At 35.1% G+C, this 25,000-nt stretch overlaps 1 protein-coding gene across 1 annotated transcript in view; it reads left to right on the plus strand.

Annotated features, from left to right (window-relative positions):
• The window catches only part of ZNF407 (zinc finger protein 407), a 476,193-nt gene that overhangs the window by 168,758 nt on the left and 282,435 nt on the right, over window positions 1-25,000 (plus strand). Inside the window, exon 4 of the mRNA XM_017527494.2 lies at window positions 12,856-12,930. Coding sequence (XP_017382983.1) covers window positions 12,856-12,930 — 75 coding nt within the window. The remainder of the gene's footprint in view (window positions 1-12,855; window positions 12,931-25,000) is intronic.

Here is a 25,000-nt window from a genome sequence, read left to right on the forward strand (position 1 = left end):
GGCCTCCCAAGTAGCTGGGGTTACAGGCACATGCCACCATGTCCATCTTACTTTTGTATTTTTTGTGGAGACAAAGTTTCGCCATGTTGATCAGGCTGGTCTCCATCTCCTGACCTTAGGTGATCCAACTGCCTTGGCCTCCAAAGTTCTGGGATTACAGGCGTGAACCACTGCGCCTTGCCCTGCCTTTGTTATTATTAAAAAGATTCCTGAGTCTTTCTTATCTTAATAGATTCACTTAGTTTATCATAAATTGTTATAGGAAAGTAATTCAACTATAATTCTTCTTAACCGATAACTTCTGCATCTCTCCAACGTAGCAGTAATTGATGATGATCGTCCTGAAACACTGCATGTTTTTCATATACCTGCTGAATATTACAGATTATATTCTTTTCTATAAACAGATTATATTCTGTATAATAAACTTTTATTATTAAATGTATTCTATTGTGTTTTTTTATAATTGTATTTTATGGTAGATATTTATCCTAACTCTAGTATATGTAAACCTCAATACAAGATACAGAGGACCTCTTTATCTGCACATATCTCATAATATTATTTTCCTGCTAAATATGTTCAAAATTATGGATTGCATAATTCTGAATGCTCATGTTTTGTTTAAAAAGAATTTATTTTGTTTGCATATATATATATTGAATGTGTACAATGTGTATCTTCAGTTCATTTTCACATAATTACAATTTGAATATACCTATTTACCAAATAGTATTTTTAAAGTCCTAAATGAAGAAGTCTTATTTTTTAAAATGTAAATGTGGAGATCTCTTTTTTGGCTTTTTTGGTGTATTTATTGATTTGTGTTTTATTCCTTGGCAGGAACACCCTCATGTGTTTTAGCTCCTGCACATTTAATCAATAAGGACATTACCAGAATTATATGCTTGGATAGGAAAACTCTTAATTTATTAATAGCAATAATTTTTTGAGACTTACCGAATTTCTTGAAATACCTAAGAATTTTACTCTAGCCTTCTTTATATTGTATATATAGAAATCTAGAGCTATATTTTTCTTATACTGTTGCTATATTCCAGTAGGCCTCAATTTTCTCATTTATGAATTGAAGTTAATAATATAGTAATGTGTATCTACTGCAGTATTACAGTTGTAGTTTCATCTCCAGTAATCCACATTAAACTTGGTAATAACCCTCTTTGGCCATAGAGTTCTCTCACTAATATGCTAAGTTTTGTCACTGTTTACTTTTAATCTTTGTATGACCTTCTTTTATCCTGGAAGGATGAAAATGATATTTATAGAGCCCTGTTAGTCAATGCAGTGCTACAGTGTGTGTTCTGTGTGCTATCCTCCCTCTTGTCTCTGGGGTTCTCTTCCTAGTCGTGGCCATTGTTATCATCATCATCATCATCGCTGTGAAGTTGGCTAACATTCTAGAGGGCTTACTGTGCTAGGCACTACAGTAAGACCTTGCCTTAATTCATCTCATTTAATCTTCATAGCAACCCTAGGGAAGAGAGATAATGTCTTTATCCAGTCATGGGTAAGGCCCAGATTCAGCCCAAGTTTCGTTGACATCAGGCTTTGCCCTGACCCTTAGTGATATTCTTTTTTTTTTTTTTTTTTTTTTTTTTTTTTTTTTTTTTTTTTTTTTTTTTTTTGAGACGGAGTTTCGCTCTTGTTACCCAGGCTGGAGTGCAATGGCGCGATCTTGGCTCACCGCAACCTCCGCCTCCTGGGTTCAGGCAATTCTCCTGCCTCAGCCTCCTGAGTAGCTGGGATTACAGGCACGCGCCACCATGCCCAGCTAATTTTTTGTATTTTTAGTAGAGACGGGGTTTTACCATGTTGTCCAGGATGGTCTTGATCTCTTGACCTCGTGATCCACCTGCCTCAGCCTCCCAAAGTCCTGGGATTACAGGTGTGAGCCACCACGCCCTGCCCCAGTGATATTCTTTTATAGCCTACCATCAAATGATTTTATATATAAAACACATCTGGATATGTATTTTAATTCCCGTTGCCTGTGTTTGCACTTTGCATTCTCAGGTTAATATCTTACATTAACAGAAGGCCCCACATTGTTTTACCTCTTTCAGAAGAGTTGAGGTAGCCCTAGGCAAAGGATTCTTTACAGAGCTCTTTCGGAAAGTGTTCAGTGAGTATCTCTTATAATAAGTGCCTCTTTGGCTCATACTCTCTTTGCACACTATAACTATTCATAAACATGTCTCATAATAGAGTTTGTTTTTGATTACACTTCTGGATATTTCAATTGGTTATGGCAATTTCCATTTTGTAGTTTATCACTAATACAGTTGTTTACTAAATTCATTGTATTTTTTAAAACAATTCAGACATTAATGTTTTCATTTTGTCTCACATGACATGTATTAACTGAGGCCAAGGACAAGTAGAGTCATCCAGGAAAGTAATAATTATAAAGAATTTTCAGATATTTTAAATTTTGGAGTGTTGATAATTTGTGTTTAAGGCAAGTTGCACAAAGGTACATGTCACATATGAAAATGATGGGTTCTCCGTGGTAATTATAACCAAAAGGGCTATAACATTCAAAGGAATTGTGTCTGAATATACTTGAGAAACAAAGACAATTATTTTGGCCTCATAATGATTTGGTCAGAGTTTGAGAAATTTAATTATTAAATGTTATTTAACACCTGTTAACTTCCGAATTTTGGAGTAAACAAATCTTATATAATCATAGTTTTCACCCTTAATAAAGGGTAAATGCAAGGTAAATTTCTGACAGATTTGAATACCTTTGACCTCCAGGTTTTTCTGCGTTGTTTATTTAACATGCTCATTAATAAGTAAGAGAAGTAGGTGGGAAAAATTCTTTCTCGAAGTCTTGATTAAACAATATAACATGGTTTACAAATATATTTGGGAAGTTAGGTAATGTATTTCATATTAGTTATAAAAATGAAGTCTTTAATAATTCATTTTGGCTTTATATTATCTAACATATTTTACATATTAACAACAAGTTATACTATGCCTCAGATTTCTGACATTTTAAAGGTAAAAAATATTTTATTTTGTTATAATAAAACCAATGCAGTCTATCTCAATGGCTGTTCTTTTAGAAATGATCATCATCTTTATTTTTAAGCATAATTGTTCTATGATTGATAACTGATCGTGTGGTATTTATTTTTGTCTAATTCCCATGTTAGAGTGAACTTTTAGGTTGTTCTCACTTTTCAGTTGTTTTATAGGTCATTAATTATTAGTTTTTCCTTCATCATATGATAAATATTAAAAAAAAATTGTGTGTACTTAATTCCAGCAAATCTTAAAAAAAATACTGTATGACATATCAATGACTAGATTTGTCATTCATTAGCTTGGATAATTCATATTCATTTAGGAAGGTTTTTAATATGATGGTTTTATTTTTGAACAGTTTTATTTCAGTAGTATTTTCATTTTTCTTATGTTCTATGAGGCTATAATCTTTCATTAGGCAGGAAGTGTGGAATGGTGGAGAGACTTCTGTATAAAGGTCACCAGGCATGAATTCCATTTTTGCATTTTCAGCTTCTTTGCCCCATTTTCTTGAAAAAGTCAAACTCACTTATCTTCTCTGAGCCCCAGTTTTCTCCTCTCTCAGGGTGATCTGATTATGCCCAAACCACATACTCGTACACTCTTGGGTAGCCACTGAGTAAACATATAAAACTGTTGTATAAACTATACATCTGTAACTGTAAGCAACATGTTATTTTTTGCTTTTTTAAATTACAAATTTTACTTATTTTAGAAGAACAATCCTGTAAATCATCTAAATCTAAATCCCATGTCAGAGTGAATTTGGTTGATATTTGCTTCTTTCATATATATGTTTGTAAATGTATATGTCAGAATGCAAGAATAAACATACATCTATATTGGATTCGTTGTAGGTAGTACTTTTGTCTTTTGAAATCTAAGCTTTCGTAACCAGCTTTCTGTATTTTCAATTGATGCGTAATATTCTACCATGATTGTGCCACTGCTCTTGAACTTTTACGTTGCTCTCACTTTTTAGTTGGATTGTAGCTTTTTATCCTTTATTTAATAATCTTTTTAGAGTGCATATTTCAGCAATTAGAATACCTGATTCTGAATGACTGTTGAAGACTGTTATTTTTTTGCTTAGGATTTGGTGCTTATCCAGTTCAGAAGGGAATTATGAAAGGTATGAGCTGAGGCATGACATGAACATATTTATGGGAAGGTCATGTCATGGTAGTATATGGAGTGAATTGCATGGGAGAGTAACTTGAACCTGTGGCACTCAGACATAATGGTTTGAACTGGTTTATTTAAAATAGAAAAAGAAAAGTCTCGGTAGCAAAAAATTATGAAGAAACAATGATGTATGAAGAAACAATTGATGATGTGTGCAAATGAGTATAAAGATTACTAATTCGGAAAGGTGGTACAATTGATAGAATTCAGAAATTCTTCAGGAGATCATGAGTGATGAAGAGTCATGACTGAGGGTCGGACATGCTTTACAGTATTGTCAATTTAGACAAGAAAAAATGTCCTGGAAAGGCCATGGGTGGAAATATATATTTTAGTGTCACTTACAAGGAGGTTATGCTTGAAGCCCAGGAAATGCATTATACCTTTGAAATATGAATGTATATGAACAAAAATATCACGCTTAGAGGGTAAAATGAGGAACAAGAATTGACAATAGTAATTAAAGAGGAAGTGATCAGAAGTGGTTTGGAACTATCATTAGAAGCCAAGTTATTAGAGAGCTTAAAGAAGAAGTAGTAAGTGATGCCTTTACATTAAAGTTTTTTGAGAACAGTTGTTTGAATAGAATGCTGTTCTGCAAAAGCTAAAATGTGATTCATTTACAGTAATGTATTTCATGCCACCTGAACATTTATTATAATGTATTTTAGAATAATGAAAAGATATACTGATTGTTGCAGTTAGCATTCATTTGCCAAACGTGTCCATTACAGTTGAAATCCTCTGTATATATCTCCTTCCATGTCCACCATGTGTGTGTTTGTGTGTTCCTTTATCCTAGCTTTGTGCATTGAAAGGGCTTAGACTCCATGATACTTCAGTAGCAGTGATCAGAGTTAGCACCCAGCTCTTGCTTTGTAAACACCACTACCTACTGTAAGAAACCAGGACTGATTGCAGGTCTGGAGCATGGACAGTGATTGTTGGGCCTGGAAAGGCTGGTTGTACTAGAATATAAGAAGAACCCAACAGTAAGAGAAGTGACGTCAAAAAAACAGAGTAGCCACCTTTAAAGAGTTTCCACTGGCCAATTTTGGAAAAACTTGAGAATTACAAGACATAATTATGGTAATTGATTATAAAATATGGTATAAAATCCAAGATTCCAGATAAAGTGCTTTTGAAAGAACGTGAGGGTGAGAGAGTATGTCATGGAAAGATGGGGGAAAATGGTTAAGTCTCTCTAGCAAAGAATGCCATAAAATAGAAGGAATGATAGAACTTTGCTATTTTGTACCCTTCATAATAATCCAGTTAGGCAAGATTCATTAATGGACACCTGTGCCGTTGGAAGAAACTTGTTGGGGAACAGGATACTCACACAATATCAAAATATCACCTGCAGATTACTTAATTACAAAGGGCAAGTAATTTATATTGAAGAATTTCGAGATCACTACCGTAAACATATAGTCAAGTTTAGCATGACTAATGGGACATGAACCTGATGTTACTCTTATCCTGGTACAATGTAATTGGAAGTATCCAACATACATAAGTGATATTCTTGCCGAAAATACTTAAACTGAATCAAATGATGAGGAAACAATCAGACATACCATATGTGGGACATTATTATAAGTTAGGTTGCTAAGAATTTTTGTTATTATACAAAGAAGAAAAAAAAGAGGGTAGTTGTAGATTAAAAGAGACGAAGGAGACATAGTGAAACACAGTGAGTGTGTCTTATAGACAATGTGGTGGATATTACTGAGTCAGTATTAATTTTCTTGAATGTGATCTTCATCCACAGTGGGTAGAAAAATGTCTTTCTTTGGAGTTGTGTGCTGACATCTTAGGGGAAAAGTATCATCTCAGTAGCTTACTTTAATATGACTTAAAGAAAAAGTACATATTAATACATTCCTAGTGTGAGAGAGCAAGTAAGCAGGTGTCCCAAAACGTTAAGGACGAATCCATTTGGAAAGGGTACAAGTATTTCACGTACTGTCTTTCAAATTTTTCCATCTTAATTGTTTTCAAGTAAGAAGCTAAGAAAAAGAACAGTTCACAATTAGTAAATAAATGTGATAGATAAAAGGATAAACCTTAAACATATAATTAGATATGAAGTTGTTTTAAAGTTTATTTGGCTTTTGATTATTTATTGAAACTTCATAAAATAGTTATCCTTTCTGCCTGCTAGGATTGCTGCTAGAAGTTTTCTACTTAGGTTATTATTATTTTTTCACCTATTTTGTCCCATGTCAGTATTATCTATTCTACTCTACCCATCACATCCATCTTTTGCTGCTCAGATCAGAACAGTATTTGTGAGAGTATCATGACACATCTGTAAGTCGGCTACAATGTTTAGGTCATAGTTTAACTGTGTTATATATTTAGCCATAAAATGTTCAATCAAATTATTCATGACTGTTTCTTGGACTGAATTAATACTTTGTAACAAAATATCTGATTATGTCAACTGCAAGTACAGTATATAGTAATCTAAATAGACATCATCACATAGCTTCTTACATATTTGTCAGTTCCCACAAATATAGTTTATTATAGTTGTGTGAATCAGAAGTTTGACACCAGTCTTACCAAGCAGAGCCGAAGATGTCAGCCGGCCTGAACTCCTTTCTGGAGATTTTTTGGGAAGAGTCTCTCCCTTCCTTGTTATTTCTAGCCTCTCGAGAACACCCACATTCCTTGGCTCATGGCCCCATTTCCATCTTCTCGTATGCACAAAGCCTCTTACTCATCCTGATTTCATTGTCGTGTCTCTGACTTGTTCCCTCTTCTCCCTCTCCACTTCCACTTTCAGGAGGATTTTTATGATCACATTGTGTCCAACCAGAGAACCCAGCACACACCTTTCCACATTATAGCCCACTGATTAACAACCTTTATTTAATCTGCAACCATTATTCCCCTCTGCCATTTTACCAGGATTAATTCACTGTTTTCTTAGATTAGGATGTGGATATCTTTTAGGGGACATTGTTAGTGTGATGTGGAGTCTCTTGGAGAAGTGTGCACTGATAGCAATATGAAAATCTATAATTTATCTTCCTTTTATGAGAATATGGTTAAAATGGAATTTAATATGTAAAACTATGATATAAAAATATTCTAATTTAAATTTATTTCAGAATGGTAATAATGGTAATACTTTATTAATCATAGATATATTAAGGAAAATAACAAAACATTTCTGTGTATTTTTAATGATAAGTGACATCTGTTCCAAAAGTCAGATCCCATTATTTATAATAAATCTTTGTATATTTTGAACTTACTTGAGGAAATGGGTTATGATCATTCTTTGGAGAATCATTATTTAGTGTTCTGTCCGTATTTTCTTTTTCAAATATGTAGGCCTTATTTTATAAATAGATTGTGTTGCTTGTGAATATATATAATGATGAAAATGGTTTAATTTGCACTGATTTTGTACTCAAAGAGAATTAGATGTCTTTGATTGATTAGTACTGTTGATGTTAAAGCAGGGGTAACCTTTCAAATTCCTAATTGTAGGTATGAGAATTTTTAGCGTATCATCAGTCTGCTTTTTAAACATATGTCTTACTTCTTACTGCTGACATTATCTTTTTAGATATCTGTTTTCATGACCTGTATTTTAAACCCTTTGAATATAGAGGCTACATTTTGTTCATCTTTGTACCTTCATATCCTGTTCATTACTCTTCCAGCATATCTCTTTGAATCCAGAACCTTCATCTTCTAGTGTTTTCCCATTTCTCCTATAACGATTACTCTTGTAATAGTTATCGTTGGCTGGGCGCAGTGGCCCACACCTGTAATCGTAGCACTTTGGAAGTCCAAGGTGGGCAAATCACCTGATGTCCGGAGTTTGAGACCAGCCTGGCAAACGTGGTGAAACCCTGTCTCTACTAAAATACACAAATGAGTTGAGCGTGGTGCTGGGCGCTTGTAATCCCAGCTACTCGGGAGGCTGAGGTGGAAGAATCACTTGAACCTGGGAGGCACGTGACTAAGAAGTCTATACAATTTTACTTTTTTAACCGAATGTTATCCAAACTTATTTGAAAATTCCTCCTACCTCTACTTTTAGATAACATTTCTATTATCATCCTGAAGAACAGTCCTCCATAGGAACCTGTTTGGCACAAGAGAAACACAGCCAAACCCCCACGCAGTAAAATATCCAAGTTTAAGTTTTGACTCCTCAAAAGCGTATCTAATAGCCTACTGTCGATCAGAAGCCTTACCAATAATATGAGTTGTAGATTAACACATTCTGTATATGTATTATATACTGTATTCTTACAATAAAATAAGTTAGAGACAATCTTAAGATAATCTTAAGTATGCATATTTAGAAAATATGTATATTTAGTATTCATTAAGTGGCAGTGGCTCATCATAAAGGACTTCATCCTCTTTATCATCACATTAAGTAGGCTGAGGAGTAGAAGGAAGAGGAGAGGTTGACCTTGCTGTGTCAAGGGTGGCAGAGGTGGAAGAAAATCGTGCACAAGTGGACTCGTGCAGCTCAGACTCATGCTGTTCAAGGGCCAACTGTATGTACTTTAATAGATCAGTTAGATCATCTCCCATGACTCGCAAATTGAAATAATTTTCATAGTGCTAAACCTAAAGGACTGAAGAAATAAGCCTTTGTTATGTAGTATCTAGTGTACAAGAATTTATTTTGAAATAATGTTAAAATGAGAATTATGTTTTTCAGCTGGAATGTAACTAGGGTGCAGGCATTACTGCTGCATTGCTCTTTTTACACCAAAACGAATTTTAAGTTGAACTGTATCAGGCATTTGCAGATACTTGCAAGTCAATCAGTATTTTTAAAACATTATTTTTTTTTATTTAAAGGTGTTTCTTCATGTGATTAGATGCTTGCAAATGGATGACTTGAGCAAGAGTAGTTCTAGCGTGGGTCTTGGCCTTGAGCAGGAGAGCTGGCCTCCTGTTCCACAGGCGTCTTGGATGTTTAGGAGGCTTCCTCCTGAGCATGTCCCAGACAAGCACCTTCTAAACAGCTCAATTTCTCCCAAGCCAAAAATTGATCCTTTCTTTGATTCCTCTTTCAGACTCCATATCCAATCAATATAGAAATTTGGTTAGCTCTAATTACAAATATATATTCCAATTCTGACCACTTTTTTACTGCTAGCCTTTGTCCAGGTCACTGTCATCTTTGACTGGATTATTCCAAGAGACAGTTGATCGATCTCTGTCTCTCTCTTTCTCTCTCTCTCTCTCTCTCTATCCCTCTCTCTCAAAAGCAGACAGGAGTGCTATTGAAATGGAAATTGAGGCTGAGTGTGGAAATCCCAGGACTTTGGGGCTTCCAGGCAGGAGGATTCCTTGAGCCCAGGAGTTTGAAACCAATTTGGGCAACATAGTGAGACCCCTGTCTCTACAATTTTTTTTTTTTTTTTTGATTAACCAGGCCTGGTGGTGCTCAGCTTTAGTCCCAACTACTGTGAAAGCTAAGCTGTGAGAATCATTTGAACCCAGGAGTTTGAGATTACAGTGAGCTTTTTTTTTTTTTAAAGCAAAAGTAAGTTGGACAAGTTACTCCTCTGTTTAGATGCCTGAGATGGCTTTTCTTCTCACTCAGAATAAAAGCTGAGGTTGCTGTGGCCTTCAGTGTCCCTATTATCACCTGCCCTCTTTTTTCTAATCTCTTGGGATGAGACTGTCCTCCTCCTCACTTACCGGCCCCCAGCTTTATGCTCCACATCACTGCTGTGAGAATGAACTGAGATTCTGCCTTCAGCTGTCTGATTGTGCTCTCCTGCTGGGGTTGCTGGCCTTATTCCTTTTCAGGCCACATGCCTTCATCTTCTTCACTCAGTCTCATTCCTGAGCCACCCAAATGTAGAATTTCAACCCCTTGCTGATGTTTTAAGATCCTTGTTCTCTACTTAAACTTATTCTCCTACAATTTGACACTGTTTAATATGATACATATTTTACGTTTTGTTTCCTTGTTGTCTGTGTCTCTCACTGGGTTGTACATTTTTTGAGGGCAGGGACTTTTATTTGTTTTGGTCACCTGTGTATCACAGCTGCCTAGAACTATTCCTTGCTTAATGTAGATCATTAATAAATACGTAAATTAAATGCACGCATGAATGAATAGCACTGTCCACAAAGGAGGACTGGCTCAAGCTTAGTGTCACTGTATCCTGTTGAAGAGCAACAGTTGTAGAGAATGCTCCAGGAAGGCTTGACCTGAACCGTTGGTTTTCTCATCATAGGCGCAGGACCCCTCACAGCTAGCATGTAGTAAGTGATCAGTAAACGTGATGAGACAGGGAATCAGGCATGAAAGAATGAGGATTTATTGGGAGCAAGGCATGTCAGATGTCAGTTGGCTAGCTTTCAGATTTGTGATCATTTTAGTTTTATTTCTGGTGATAGTGGTATCTAGATTATGTGTGTGTGTGTATATATATATATATATATATATATATATATATTTTTTTTTTTTTTTAAAGTTATGTTAAAACAATAATGTTACAGTGTAAGTGTAGAGTAGCCTGCATTCAGTAATTACATATGGCTGTCAATATTATGTCTATATTGGTCAGTAATTTAATGCTAGTCATGCTCAGCTTATATATATTTTTTAAGTGAGTGGGATTTTGAGGCTTTTAAATCATTTGTACCTCAAGCGAAATTTAAAGAATTAGTACTTATTTTAAGTCCAGTGTTGGTAGAGTAAATATTTCGCATTTGAACATAATTGAGGTGTGTTACAGTATTAAAACTTTTTCCTTTTTTCTCCATGATAATGAAAATTATTATTTCACTAAACATTCAGCACTAGCAACATTCAGCACGTTAGGACATTATTAGGCGAAAGTTTTTTCTCCCTATTTACTTTCATTTGTCCCACTGTGCCATGTAATATTTTTGCTTCATTCTCAAAACCTAAACATTTTAATTAATAATTCTGTTTTCTATTAAAAACTGCACTGTGGTTTTTAAGTTCAGATCTCTTAAATTATACTTGGTCATGTAAATAAGCTGTGCTTTGCAGCTTTGGGTTTTTAACCTTTGCTCTTTGCTATTAGCTTTATGTTTTTTTAATTATAGGAAAATGGAGGACAGTAGGGAAGTTATGACTTAAATGAACTTGTTATTACTGTATTCTTTTTTAAGGAAATGAAAAATGTTATTTTGTCAAAATCAAGGAGTAACATATAGAATTTCTTGTATTTTTTTTTAGGCTCGGCGTTTAATATTATCACAGTTGTTTTACATGTGATGATTTCATTTTAGTGATTGATGTTTGTACCAGTTATTTATAGTTGTAAAGCGTGTATTGTCCATAGTTGTTATTACCTAATGTATAAAATAGATGATTGTTATTTTCAGTGTATATATGTTGCATTATTTGAATAAAGAAGTCATGGTCATTTGGCCTTAAACCTGAGATCCTCTAATATTATATTAAATTAAGCAAGATAAATTTGACATGAAAATTAGAAAAGAAGCATTTTTTTAAAAATATCGTTTTGCTTTTGGCTTTTGTCACAAGTCTTTTCTGCAAGGATACCGTACTTTACAGTCTTGTGTTGCTCATTTGTGCAAACATGTCCAGATGAATTCAGTGTTTAATGTTGAGAATCTTATAACATGCCAATTTGATTTGTAGGCCTTCATATCATAGAATGCTAATTAAAATCATATTTTTGCATATGTCATGTCTTTCGTGTACATATGCAAATAGATTCTGTTGCCTTTCAGCTATTAGTAATTAACTTTATGAAGGACAGCTGTAATACATAATTAACAAAAATGTTTGCAAGCCCTTTTACACTGAAAGTTACAACAGTAAATTTTTTTTCTGCTTATCAGAGAGCCATTTTAGTTTTGATGCTTCTGAATGTTTCTGATCTAAATTGTTTTAAATAGTCGCATGAAGTAATTAAATTGATACTGCACTGTGTTCAAGGGGAGAATGGCATTCATGTACTGCTGATTCCTGTCCATTTCATATTTATGTCAACAAAATTGTATTAAGTAAGCTGATTTGTGTATAAGACAGTATTTCAGGTAATACACTTGTTTGTTTTAGTTATTTATATCTAGGCACTTCAATGCAATTTTTTTGTGCTATAGATACAGTAAACGTTTCATCATTTAAAAAACCTCTCTCCAAGTTGTTACCATGTTTTTAGAGGAAGCTCCATGAAAACTATTCATTTTCTGTTTTACGGTCCTCTAAATATTTAATAAAATGACATTTTCTCAAACTCATTTCATGATTAAAGTGTGCGATGACCTTGGGACAGTGCATGTTATAGTGAGGTATTGCTTCATCTTTTGTACCAACTGGAGTGAAGACAGTGACTGGAGAACTACAATTCTTGTTGTGCTCTTTTGTTCACTGTTAGTGTATCCAAGTCAAAAAGTGAACCGTCCATTGACATGCAGTTGTTTCTTCTGTTTAAGCCCTACGGTATATTTAACCTGTGTGGAAGCTTTGATGTAGCAAGACTGCCACTGTAATATTCTTTTTATGCTGAGTTTGCAAATACTTGTTATTCTTAAGTAGTTTTTGTACAGATTTCTAGTGGAGAGTCAAGTTTTAGTTTTATAATTACTTTTATTTATTTTTTTTAGGGTTGCTTTTGTAATGAAGAAGCACTTAAATACTCATCTACTAGGCAAGCATGGAGTTGGCACCCCAAAAGAAAGGTAATTTTCATCCATTTTTTTCATTTAAAAACACAATTTGAATTTCATTTTAGCTTTATTTAATGACATGACTTCTAGAATTTTTATCACATCAGTTCATCATGTTCTACTTGTGGTACGCTCTTGTCGAATATCATATTTTATGCTATTGTTGCACAAAAATTTAACATCATATATTAATTAAAACTTGAATCTAGAAGTAGTTGAAAGCATTTGGAGGACTTTGAATTTGTGAAACAACCTTGAAATAGTAGAAGAATTAAATTGGAGGGAATTGCCTTCTGTAAATGCATTCGAGTGTGCTAAAACAAGTACGTAAAACTCAACTGTTTTATTATGATGTATTATTTTGAGGTTTTAAAATAACATTTTTGAATTCTTACTGTAGACTAAAGATTACTGATATTAAAAAGAAATACATCTTGTGTCATACCCCAAATAATACTACAGTTGCCATGTCATGAAAAATAACACTACAATTACTGTGTCATCAACTGCCAGGTTTTCTTTTTTCTTGCTTCTGTATCATAATTAGCTTCATCACATAGACTTAATTATATTAGGTGAACTGAAATATAGCAGTGTCAGCTACCAGGTGAGCATGGCTACTTCTGATATTTTAAATCTTTAAAATGTGCAACTCACTCACACTGGTGTGAGCACTGTCACTTTCCTTAAAGACAAGATGGATTTCAGCTTCCCTCAGATTCTCCAAGGTAGGATCCAAAATTCTACAGATACTCTCAGAAACTTTAGTTTTTTTGCTACTATTTTCAAAAGTCGATAATGATGCATTTTGTTCTGTTACTCTGAAGCCTGAGGTCTTCAGTCATATTTGTAAATGTTTAATAGTCTTTTTAAAAAATATAAAATGTTCTTAGCAGTGTTTTCTCTGTTTATGGGAATTTAACTTGACTTTTCTACTGTAGGCATATTGTTTTCTTTAGCAGTGTAGTGTGGGCAGAGACTGCTACTGAGTCCAAATTTTGGGATCTTGGGATGCTTCCTTTGCACCCATATGTTTAGTTTCCCATATCTTTCTTTGTAACATTATATTCAATAATTGCAGCCAGAATATATGCATTGAATGTGTTAGGGATGCATTATTCTTGAAATTTAAAAGCATACTATATTTTTTAAAGAATAATTTGGGACATGTCAAAATTATATTTTGTAAGTGTTAAGTATGTAGAAACAACATGTTTGAAATTGTTGTGTTTCCATTGCTTTCACATGCATTATTACCTCAAGTAATTCTTCTCTGACCATGTTAGCAATACTTTATAATTCCAGTTTTATGGATCTAAGGGCTGAGAGGGCCTAGAAAATACAATAGTAATTTATTCAATATCTCATAAATAATAAATGATGGAATCGTTATTTTTCTGACTCTTTTTTTGACACAGAGTTTTGCTCTTGTTGCCCAGGCTAGAGTGCAATGGCGCGATATGGCGTGATCTCGGCTCACCGCCATCTCTGCCTTTTGGGTTCAAGCAATTCTCCTGCCTCAGCCTCCTGAGTAGCTGGGATTACAGGCATGCACCACCACACCTGGCTAATTTTTTTTTTGTATTTTTAGTAGAGATGGGGTTTCTCCATGTTGGTCAGGCTGGTCTTGAACACCCAACGTCAGGTGATCCACCCACCTTGGCCTCCTGAAATGCTGGGATTACAGGCGTGAGCCACTGTGTCTGGCCCACTCTTACTACAAAATAAATTTGAATGAAAATGATTGAGATTTTATAAGTAGTAAAAAGGAAACATGTACTTTTAAATAGTAAACATTTTTTAATTTAACTATATCATTTTGCTTCTTAGAAATTTTGTTAAATTGAAGAATTGTTCATATTGTTTCATAGTGAAAAATTAATCTCCCCACGTTTGTGTGTATGTATATGTATTCATGTATTACACATCTTAAAATACTAGACATACTCTATGTATTAGGAGTTTGAGAATCAAAGATTTACTGTGTGTCTTTTTTTTATTTACCTTTTTCTTTACATTCCAGGATACTTGTTCTTTTCTTTTATTTAATAGTTATTTCAGTCCTGAATACATAAAGGGAGATTAAAACTGAGGCAGGAGAAAGATTGAATTTCTTGCCTCTGATACATGGTTAGCTCTTCTCAGATATTGACACAGTTTTTGTCCTAATATCAAGAAATGAATCTCAAATGAGAAAGCACACCCACCTCCAGATGGGTACCTTTTAAGTACTCCAAGCTGCAAAATTCTTCTAAACCAAACACCTTTGAGTGGATTGGTTTTTTCTTTAAAAAATTTTTATTTCAGAGGACTTCTTGTTTTTGATGTCTACTTATATGTCAGTCTCTCTCCTATTACAGAAAAATACTACACGGGAATGCCAGGACTCCAGCAACAGTATAATTTTCCATTAGACATCTGTAGCTAGAGCAAACCAATATTTAAGTGATGTAATGTAGAACCAGAAATGCCAAAGTCTACTTGTTTCCATTTCACCTTCCTGCCTTTTTCTAGTGGGTTTAGGCAGCAAAGAAACCCTTTATCAGCATGCTGAACTGTCAGTCTGGGCATAACTGTTCTCTAAATTAAGTTAAACATTTTTCTTACCTATTTAAAACATTAAAGCCTTGGTTATACTTTTGCAAGCTTGCTATATTTTAATTTCTCCAGGACAGTATAATCAGTTTTTAAAAATGTTTCGAATTTGATTCTCCACTCTAATGCATTGCATATTATAGCAAATAGTAATAGAAGTTAGCTAAATAGGCTATGACAATTAAATTAATAATGCATTTTGTTTGAAAGTATTTAGACCTTGTGCTTTGACTGATATATGCAAAATTATAATTTATTACAAAGAAATCCATATACTTGTACTATAAAGTTTGATGATCCAATAAATTTTGTCAGCATGACTATCATTAGAAACAGAAAGCTAAATTATTTCAAATATTTTCTTTGAAACTCCATGAACACCTGAGTTGATGGCTTATGTAAGATCATACTTGTTTATTCCTACATCTGCATTAAATTATTTTAATGTAGTATCCTACAGTATTTCTCAAATCTTACACACTTAAATTCATACAATTACATATAACCACATTCAATTCACATTAAAAAATAATGAAGTCCAGTTAAGCTCATTCGAAAATATTCCCTATTTTAAATGAGTAATTCTCTTTGTAGTATAAGTAAGCCAAAGCGTCTTTATGACTCTTTGAATTCACTAATAGTAATCTAGAAAACAAGCTTATCTACAATTATCACAATTGGAACAGCCATACTAAGTATATCTTCTGTGAAAGCCAGGTGCAATTACAATGGAAGTGGCTGGTATTTGGAGTTCAGTGCTGGAAATCAGCTGGGCTTTGAATGACCGTGTGAATAGGAAGACAGGGAAATGATTCCTGTAGAGTTTTGCATCCAATCCATTGCTTTTGTAGTGTCAGGGATGCCGTCAGGAGATGTCTGCACTGGCAGGATCTCAAGAAGGCTGATACACTCAGAAGACTACCAAAGAAGAATTTTAAATTAGATGAGTGTATCATAAAGTATAAGCATTAAGTAATTTCATGACCCAGGAAAAGTACTTGTGTTTTTACTAGTGAATACTCAGATCAAAACCTTAGTATTTCTTCCAGTGCAGCCGTTTTTGTCGGAGTCTGGGAAGTTTCTTACCCTCAGTGCATTGTTGTCAGCATAGCTGTTGCATGTGTTCAGGCCTCTGCATTCCACTCAAGACTTGTTAGTATTTTTGCTCAGGCTAAGATTGCCTCCTGGGTCCTGCCGGATTACTGAGCCCTGAAATTTGTGCTGGCCTCTCCCCTTTTATGAGACATTTGGGATTTGGGGTTAGCTGTCTTTCTTTTAGCAGCACCATTGATTTTATTGATGAGTCAAATATTTACCTCACCTAATCTGATTGTGGGGAGAAGTCCGGGAGCCCTAATACTTGTCCTAATTTATTGTAAGCCACTATTACAGGACAAAGCATTGTGTGGGTCTGTTGGAGATGTTCTTGCCTCCTTTTTCTCAAAAACTTGAATATCTATAAATTGAAATACTATAAAGGCATCATTGCTTTCTATTTTTCAAGTTTAGATGTGAGCGTCGCCTGTTTTCATGAATCATGAAAATATGAAACAGCAGGACCTGTGGAAATGCACGTGCACCTGGCATGTACAGGTCACACACATGTCATGCACATGTCACTCACATGATATACACATGGCACATACATGTCACATGGCACGCATGGCACACGACATGCACATGGCACATGGCATGCACATGACATGCACATGGTATGTGCAGTTGTGACTGATTCTGCACCAAGGATGCTCTGGGTTCTTTAGAAGCTTAGGGGCCATTACATAAGAAAAACCGTGTGTTTACAGAAACCCTGAAGAGCTTATTGGGGAAGAGACTAAATTTTTTTCTTATTAGAAGATATTCTATTCGTCATATATGATTTACCTCCTGAGTCACAGTTGTCACTGTTTTCCACTTTAAAGAAACAACTTCTAAGTTGTTCTTGTTGCACGTATTTTATTAAAGGAAAAACAGTTTTCCTCTATTTACTCCATGGTGAATTTCTATAAGGTCAATACTGTTTTCCCTTTTATCATTGAAGCGGGCGATTTATTCTAATGGATGTGCTATGATAGTTTGTTCTGTCTGATATGTTCCTTATGGGCTCCTTTTGGAATATTCTTTGTAAAACTTGCCAGTCACCTGTGTATCCAGGCTTCAGGCTCTCCCCTTTACCCACTACTCATTAGTCTCCCTTATTTCTTCTTTTCTGTCTATGGTTAGCAATATTTTTTCTTTTTCTTTTGTTTTTCCCATGAGGGTTAGTTTAGGAAAAATAAAATGCTCATGGGCATCTCTCCACCTTAAAAAATGTTTACACAGGAAATAATCCTGTTGGGCCAAAGTGGAGGAAAACATGTCAGTTCTTTCCATTCTGGGTTGCTTATTTTGATGTGTGGGGAAGGGGGTTATGTTTTGATGACTTAATGCCTTTGCATGAGCTGGGAACTCTTTGTTTTTTTCATTTTTTCCATCTCTTAACCTGTAAACAGTTAAATATAAATAGGACTCTATGATCACATGACCTGGTTTTATTGTGAAAAAGTAGGATCTTTTTTTTTATTTTTGAGACAGTTTTTGCTCTTGTTGCCCAGGCTGGAGTGGAGTGGCATGATTTTGGCTTATTGCAGACTCCGCCTCCTGGGTTCAAGCGATTTTCCTGCCTCAGCCTCCTGAGTAGCTGGGATTACATGTGCTCGCCACCACGCCTGACTGATTTTTTTGTATTTTTAGTAGAGACGGGGTTTCATCGTGTTGACCCGGCTGGTCTCAAACTCTTGACCTCAAGTGATCTGCTTGCCTTGGCCTCCTAAAATGCAGGGATTGCAGGCATGAGCCATAAAAGTGGGATTTTATAGCATGATAGCCCTGCTAGATAAATTTGTTCTACATGGAAAGATAGCTGGAAGTCATATCAGTTCATCTAAAGCCAAAATGTGTATTTTTAGAAAATTTCTCTTATATTGTATTTGCTAATAAACCAACAATTTACTAAGGTACATGTGACGATAAGCCCTTATATTCCACCAATGTTATCTTGCCAGGATTTGGAAGTATTTCTAAATTTCATGGGTAATTCTGTTGGTAATTTAGATGATCTGTGGTTGGTTGCTTCGTCACCAATGTCTTATTACCAACAAGAATATTTTCTAACTTCTGCTTCGTAAGTTTTACGGGTGAAAGTTAACAAAAGTCAGCATCTGTGCTGCAGAATCTCAAGACTGCAGGCAGATACTCATGGCTCCTCAGGCGGGCGGTGGAGAATCCTCTCCAAGCTTCTCTCTTCATAGGGTTCCTCAGCTCTTAGGAGGAACTGTCACCGGTACTCCTGCATCAGTTGCATAGTCAAAAGTGACATAAAATATCTTGATTCCATGTATTTGTCAGATAATTTACTTGGATGTCACGATTACTTATTTCTTCTATGCATTTCTTAATGGACTTTCATTTTTAACTTTCAGTTGTTTCCATTGCAAGAGAACTGCTTGTCTTCACTGCCTTGTTTCCTTTTCTTCCTTCAATAAATTGACTGTGCTGATTTTGCACAGTTATGACAATGACTTCAATTTAAGACTGTTTTAAGAAGTAACCTTATAAGGTAACATATTTACTGTAAGGTAGTATTTAAGATGCTCTTCATGGAAATACATTTTTCTTTAAGACTCAGAGGAGTTACTTCTCTCTGGTCTTTATTCCAAAGAAAGTTGTACTTTTCTCTAACAATTTGTTAGCCTTTGTTACTAGCGAATCATGTATATGACTGAGTTTTCCTCTTTATGTTTGCTGCTGGGAAGCTCATGGCCAAAACTGTGATCCATCTCTAGTGAGCAGGATGGCCTTAAAGTAATGTATTTTATTTACTACTGTTATTTCCAGTTTTATTTATTTTTTCCTTATGGGGAAGTCCCATTTTATGTCAGCAGTATATTTTAACAACTTTCCATAAATCACAGCTCATGTAACTCAAGGGCAGTTTTGCAATAGAAATTGTTTTTGAGTAAAACCAGTATTTTTCTGCACATATCTTTAGCCATTTGGTTTTGGGGGCATTGTATTGAGCGTTGTACATCCCTGTGGTTAGGTATATTTTAGTTGTCCTTGCTCTGTTTTAGGAAACTGCTGTGCCCTTCTGTGTAGGGCTTCAGTGGTGCTTTTTACTTCTCAGAATTATTTATTTAGAAACATGCTTGCTTCTTAAGTTTGCTAAGTAAACTCAGTAAGTACTCCCGAGGAAAAGAAAGGATTTCTTGCCCTTTATACCATAGTCTTTGCTCTCTAGCTGTACAAAAAATACTGTTTCTTTTAGTATATCTTGGTTATATTTTAAAAAATGAAGACCACAGTTTACTACTTTAGTAGAAGTTATCATAATAAAGGTAGTGAGATTTTTTTTTTTTTTTTTCCCGAGACACAGTCTCGCTCTGTTGCCCAGGCTGTGGTGCCCAGGTTGTGGTGCAGTGGCAGGATCTCGGCTCGCTGCAACCTCCACCTCTCAGGTTCAAGCAATTCTTCTGCCTCAGCCTCCTGAGTAGCTGGAATTATAGGCGCAGACCACCACATCTGGCTAATTTTTATATTTTTAGTAGAGATGGGGTTTCACCATGTTAGCTAGGCTGGTCTTGAACTCCTGACCTTGTGATCCGCTCACCTCTGCCTCCCAAGTGCTGGGGATTACAGGCATGAGCCGCCACACCCAGCTGAGGTAGTGAGTTTTTAAGTGTTAGTAGTATATGTCACAGAAAATGGATTTTGTTTCTATTGCTTCTAAGATTTGTTCCTTAGTTTTAATCTGGGAAGTTTCTGTGTATTCTGGGTATTATTTTATTCATAAGATAAATATAAAATATAATTAATATAAAATAAAATATTTATCTTATTAATAAACATGAATATTATGATTTTTTTCTTTAGGAAATATTGATTATTTTGTAGTTATTTATAAAATGTGACAAATTTTAAGAGACAGAACTTTTTTATTCCTGATTAGGGAGTTTTGTGGAGGTGGGTGATAATGGGGCATCTTATTTGTTCACCTATTTATTCTCTCAATAAACATTTACTTCTGTGTTCCAAGACTTAGGTGGTCTAGAGTGTTTGCAGATGACACAGCTTCTGTTCTTCTGGACTGTATTCTTGGGTTTGATGTCACAGGTCAGGATAGAGAGGCAAGACATACATAAAAGAAAAGATAATTTCAGTAGGTATAAGACTAATGAAAATAAATAGGATGGTATTCCAGGGAGTGCCTGAGAGAGGTGCTGCTTTAGGATGAGTGTTTAGGAAAGCCCCCCTGAAAGGGCCATCTCGTATTTGAAAGGTGGTTAGAGCAGTCCCAGTGCAGAGCACATTCCAGGTTTTCTGGGAGCTGTGGGAGAGCTTGATGTGTTTTGTTCTGCTGTGCCTGGAGCTCAGTGACCCTGCGCATAGGGCTGGGGAGAGTGGTCTGAGGGAAAGAATGAAGATCTCAGAGTTGTTTGCGTTGTTTTAGGAGATGGTCACAGTGAAGGTATTTCATCGGCAGAAGCCGCTGTAGTGGAGAGAGAGAATACACAGGCATATCAGATTGAACCTGGGAACTGGGCTGGAATCCAGCTGAACAGGCTGTGGCTGCTGTGCCAGTCATCTTCTCCTCTATGTGTGAGAGAGAGCCAGCAAAGTTGAGAACTCCTTAGAACTGTTAGCTCTGACAATGTGGAGTGGAGAGCCCAGGGAAAGAGCCTGGGCTGGTGATTTTGCAAAGTTGCTGTGGCATTTGTCCTAGAACTCCACCTCTTTTTCCCTAGTTTACTGCCTGGTCTCTTCCCTTCTGCGGTGGCTAATTTAGTTTCTTTCTCTCAAATAACCCTTTTAATCCTGTTTTATTTTGTTAAAATCTTTCCCTTATCCTTTGTATCTGTTTCCCCCCCCCACCCCCCGTACTTTCGTTCTACCTGTTCTCCAATACGCTCATGTAACATTCCACCTCTCCTGGTTGCCAGTCCAAATCATGAACTTATTTCAAGTCCCAGTCTGGTGCCCTGGCTGCTGTCTTCTGAGTCCTTTTCTTGTTTATCTCTAACTGGTCTTCTTTTTCATCACATTCCTATGGAACATTGGAGAATAAAAAGTAGTATATATGTTAATACATGTTTAGATTAGAAATTCTTTTATCTTATTCCTTCCGTCTTCCCAAAAAGAAATAAAAAAGACTGCAATAATACTGCATACATTATAACTAAGTTATTTAGTACCAGTTCAGTGAGTTATTAGACCAGAAACGAATGGTGAGTGCTCTGATAATCTTTACTAAAATGGGACTTATTGTATTCTCTTTCCTCTTATGTAGAAATAAGATCAAACCGAATTCTGTGGAGATATTGAACTATACCTTTTGTAGTATGAACCTTCTAGTTGCTTCTGTGTATAATAAAACATTGTTGTCCACTGTGAGAAATTAATTTTTAAAGGATTTTACTTTTTTACTACCATTTAGTCTGGTAGACCACTCAGATTTAGGGTATAAGATTATTTGCTGTTTTTAAGTTTTTAAGAATTTAGGTGTTTTTCTTCAGCTGGCATCTAGAATATTTTTGGCCACTCTTTCTTTTATGTCACTTAAAGTGCTTTTAGAACACTGGGGCTTATACGGCTGAACTCTGACTAAAATATGCCTTAAGCTCTTATGTTTAACTCCCAATCATTGCCAGAATTGAAGAGAACAAAGGGCTATATGTTCACTGCAGCCTTCAATTATGCCTAATTACCAACTTTGATACAGTTTCATTATACAGTACTGACTTTTTGTGAGCAGTTCCTTTTATTTATGATGTCTTGGTAGTTGCTTATCAAAGTCCAAATTAAAATTTTTTTGTGAGGAATTTTCGGGAAACAGAATCTCTCTGAGGTAATTTTTGTTAAGTTGCATCAAAGCAATCTGATCATTTTTATAAGAACAAGATATTTTTATTTCATTATGCTACGGTGCTGTGATAGGATAAAGGAAGTGTTTACATGGGTTATTTCTACAACAGGGTTTCCCCCAGTTCTTGGTCATTGCGCCACCTGCATGATTGATCTACTGTGAGTTTAGAACAAACATATCCTCCACTAACACTGTGGTGTTTGCTTGCACTTACTCTTAGGAGAAGTCAAGCAGATGATTGATAATCCCATTCAGGCATCTTGATCTGTGGTCATCCTCAGGTTCTATGAGATGTCTGTCTGTCATTTCAGTTAATCTTTCAAGAACATTAAGGCGCTGTTTGATCCTTTTAAGATACTGCCACCTCCTCAGGTACAATCATACGAACTTGACATTTACAGTCAAATATTGTTAATTTCATATGCATCAAACTAATTTTATTTAGAAATCCTTCTAGTATATGATGTCAATAAAAAGATCTGCTTTTCAGGGAAATAACCATTTCCATTGATATTTAATTTAATACAGTTTTTTCTTGTTTTGTGAATAATTTCTTAGACATAGCATCGGGTAGTAAGCCTATTGTGGAAGAAGGCTAGTCAAGGTGAGATGAGATCTTACCTTGGCGAATGTGTCAGCTTTTGGTGAAGCTGATAAGAATTTATCAACGCTGTCGGTATTTTCACCCACTGCCTCATGGAAAGCCGTGCCTCCCTGGCTTCTAGGCCAGGGTCAGTGTGTACTATATTTTCAAGGCTCAGGTTTTTTTCTGACTTACTGTGTGATGCCTTCCCTAGATTTCCATTCCATGTAGTCACATCTTACCACTTAGAATGCTGATGCAGCACAATTCTATTTTGCCTTCCTTTTAAAAAGGCCTTTGTCCTGTCTCCAGACTAGATGGTTAATTTCTTGCGGGCTAGACAGTTTCTTGTTCCTGTCTGAGCTTCAAAGAAGGAGATTCACACTCAGTAAATACTACTGGATTAAGGATACTAAAATCTTCATTGAGATTTTTCTTCTTCAGGATGGACTTTTACTCAGCTGGCCTAATTTATGATACACAGTCCCAGTGGTATTGCACCTCGAGTAGTTCAATGGAACTTTATATGGTACTGCCACTTACCAAGTCAGCCTCAAGTTCATTGTACTTTGAATGAACGTCTCTTTCTGGCCTGTGATGCTAGGACAACATTTCACCTCTTCGATGGGCAAATTTTGGTGAAGTTGATGTGAATTTATATTTCTAAAATACAAAAACAATCATACTGTTTATGTATAGAATTTTACTATTTTAAAGGTACTAATTTTTAAATAAAAACATTCAAGAAATTTTTAGTTGTGAAGGTCTTAATAATCTTTGCTCTGTTTTTTTATACTAATCACACAGAGCAAAGGATTATGGGAAATAGCAGATTCAGCAGACCATGTAGATGAAAGTTTTTATTTAAAGTAGACCCAAATTTTCTTTGAAGTTAATTAAAACAATAATTTCTCCTTTCATTGTCATTGTACATTGTAGTGGTCAGAATGCCTTTTTCTGTTTTCATGTTTATGATTATGCAACATGGATATGCCATATATTTTTGGCAACTAGACAGTGGCAGACTGATTTTAGGATAACAAATCTTCTAAAATTTATACCTTTGCCTTTTAAAAAATTATATTATTTCTATGATAATATTGAACATTAGGAGAAATGTTAATTAACAGCATGAACCCAATGCTTATTGTTAAAATTAATACTTACAGTAATGATAATATATGAATATATTTCAAAGTTTCAGTATGTTTGAGAGATAGAATATGAATATATTTATTTTCAAACTAATTTCTTTGTTTTTGGTTTTCTTATCATTAACTCTTTTTCCTTTAGCTGAAACAAAAACAATTTTAAAACTTACATGGAATATAACTGTGTAAAATCAATAAAAGCCAAGCTGCTCTGGTTGAGGCTGTAAGAGGGTCACAAAGACCACGTCAATTGTGGAGCAGTTTCTCTGCGTCTCACAGAATCTATGAGGCACTTCATCAGATTAAAGAAAATATCTTTGATACACACAGCTCTCCTCTCTTATTTATTTGCTATTGACTTTTGTAGATTTAACATCCGTAACATTGTTGATGCCTAAGTAAAGGCATGCAACTTAAATTTCTGTAGAGTATTTTGAATTGGGCTTGTTCAGAGATCACTGTGACAGGGCTCTCAAGCAGTGAGAGAACCCAGAATGTGAATCTCAGTATTGTTTTCTCTTTCTTTACTCATTGTATGTTTCTAGAATATTTGAAGAAATGATCAAAACAATTTTGTCAAAAGAATCCAACTGCTGGAGTTGGTGAAGATAAATAATTTTAAAAATTAGGAATATAATCATTGTTAGCTAGAAATACAAGTTTGGGATAAATCACAGTCTGAAATGTAATATTTCAAGTTTTCAGGTTTGGTGTTAAATTCACAAGTGTTTATTACTGAATGAATAAATAAGGTAGTTTTGTGTCTTGAGGTGTGATCATGATTTCCCACATTCATGTGATTCACACCATATGCTTGATGTGTAAACAAAGAAAAAGTGATTTTTGGAATTT

This window comes from Cebus imitator, unplaced genomic scaffold (assembly GCF_001604975.1).
Source record: "Cebus imitator isolate Cc_AM_T3 unplaced genomic scaffold, Cebus_imitator-1.0 Scaffold49, whole genome shotgun sequence".
Lineage (NCBI taxonomy): Eukaryota > Metazoa > Chordata > Mammalia > Primates > Cebidae > Cebus > Cebus imitator.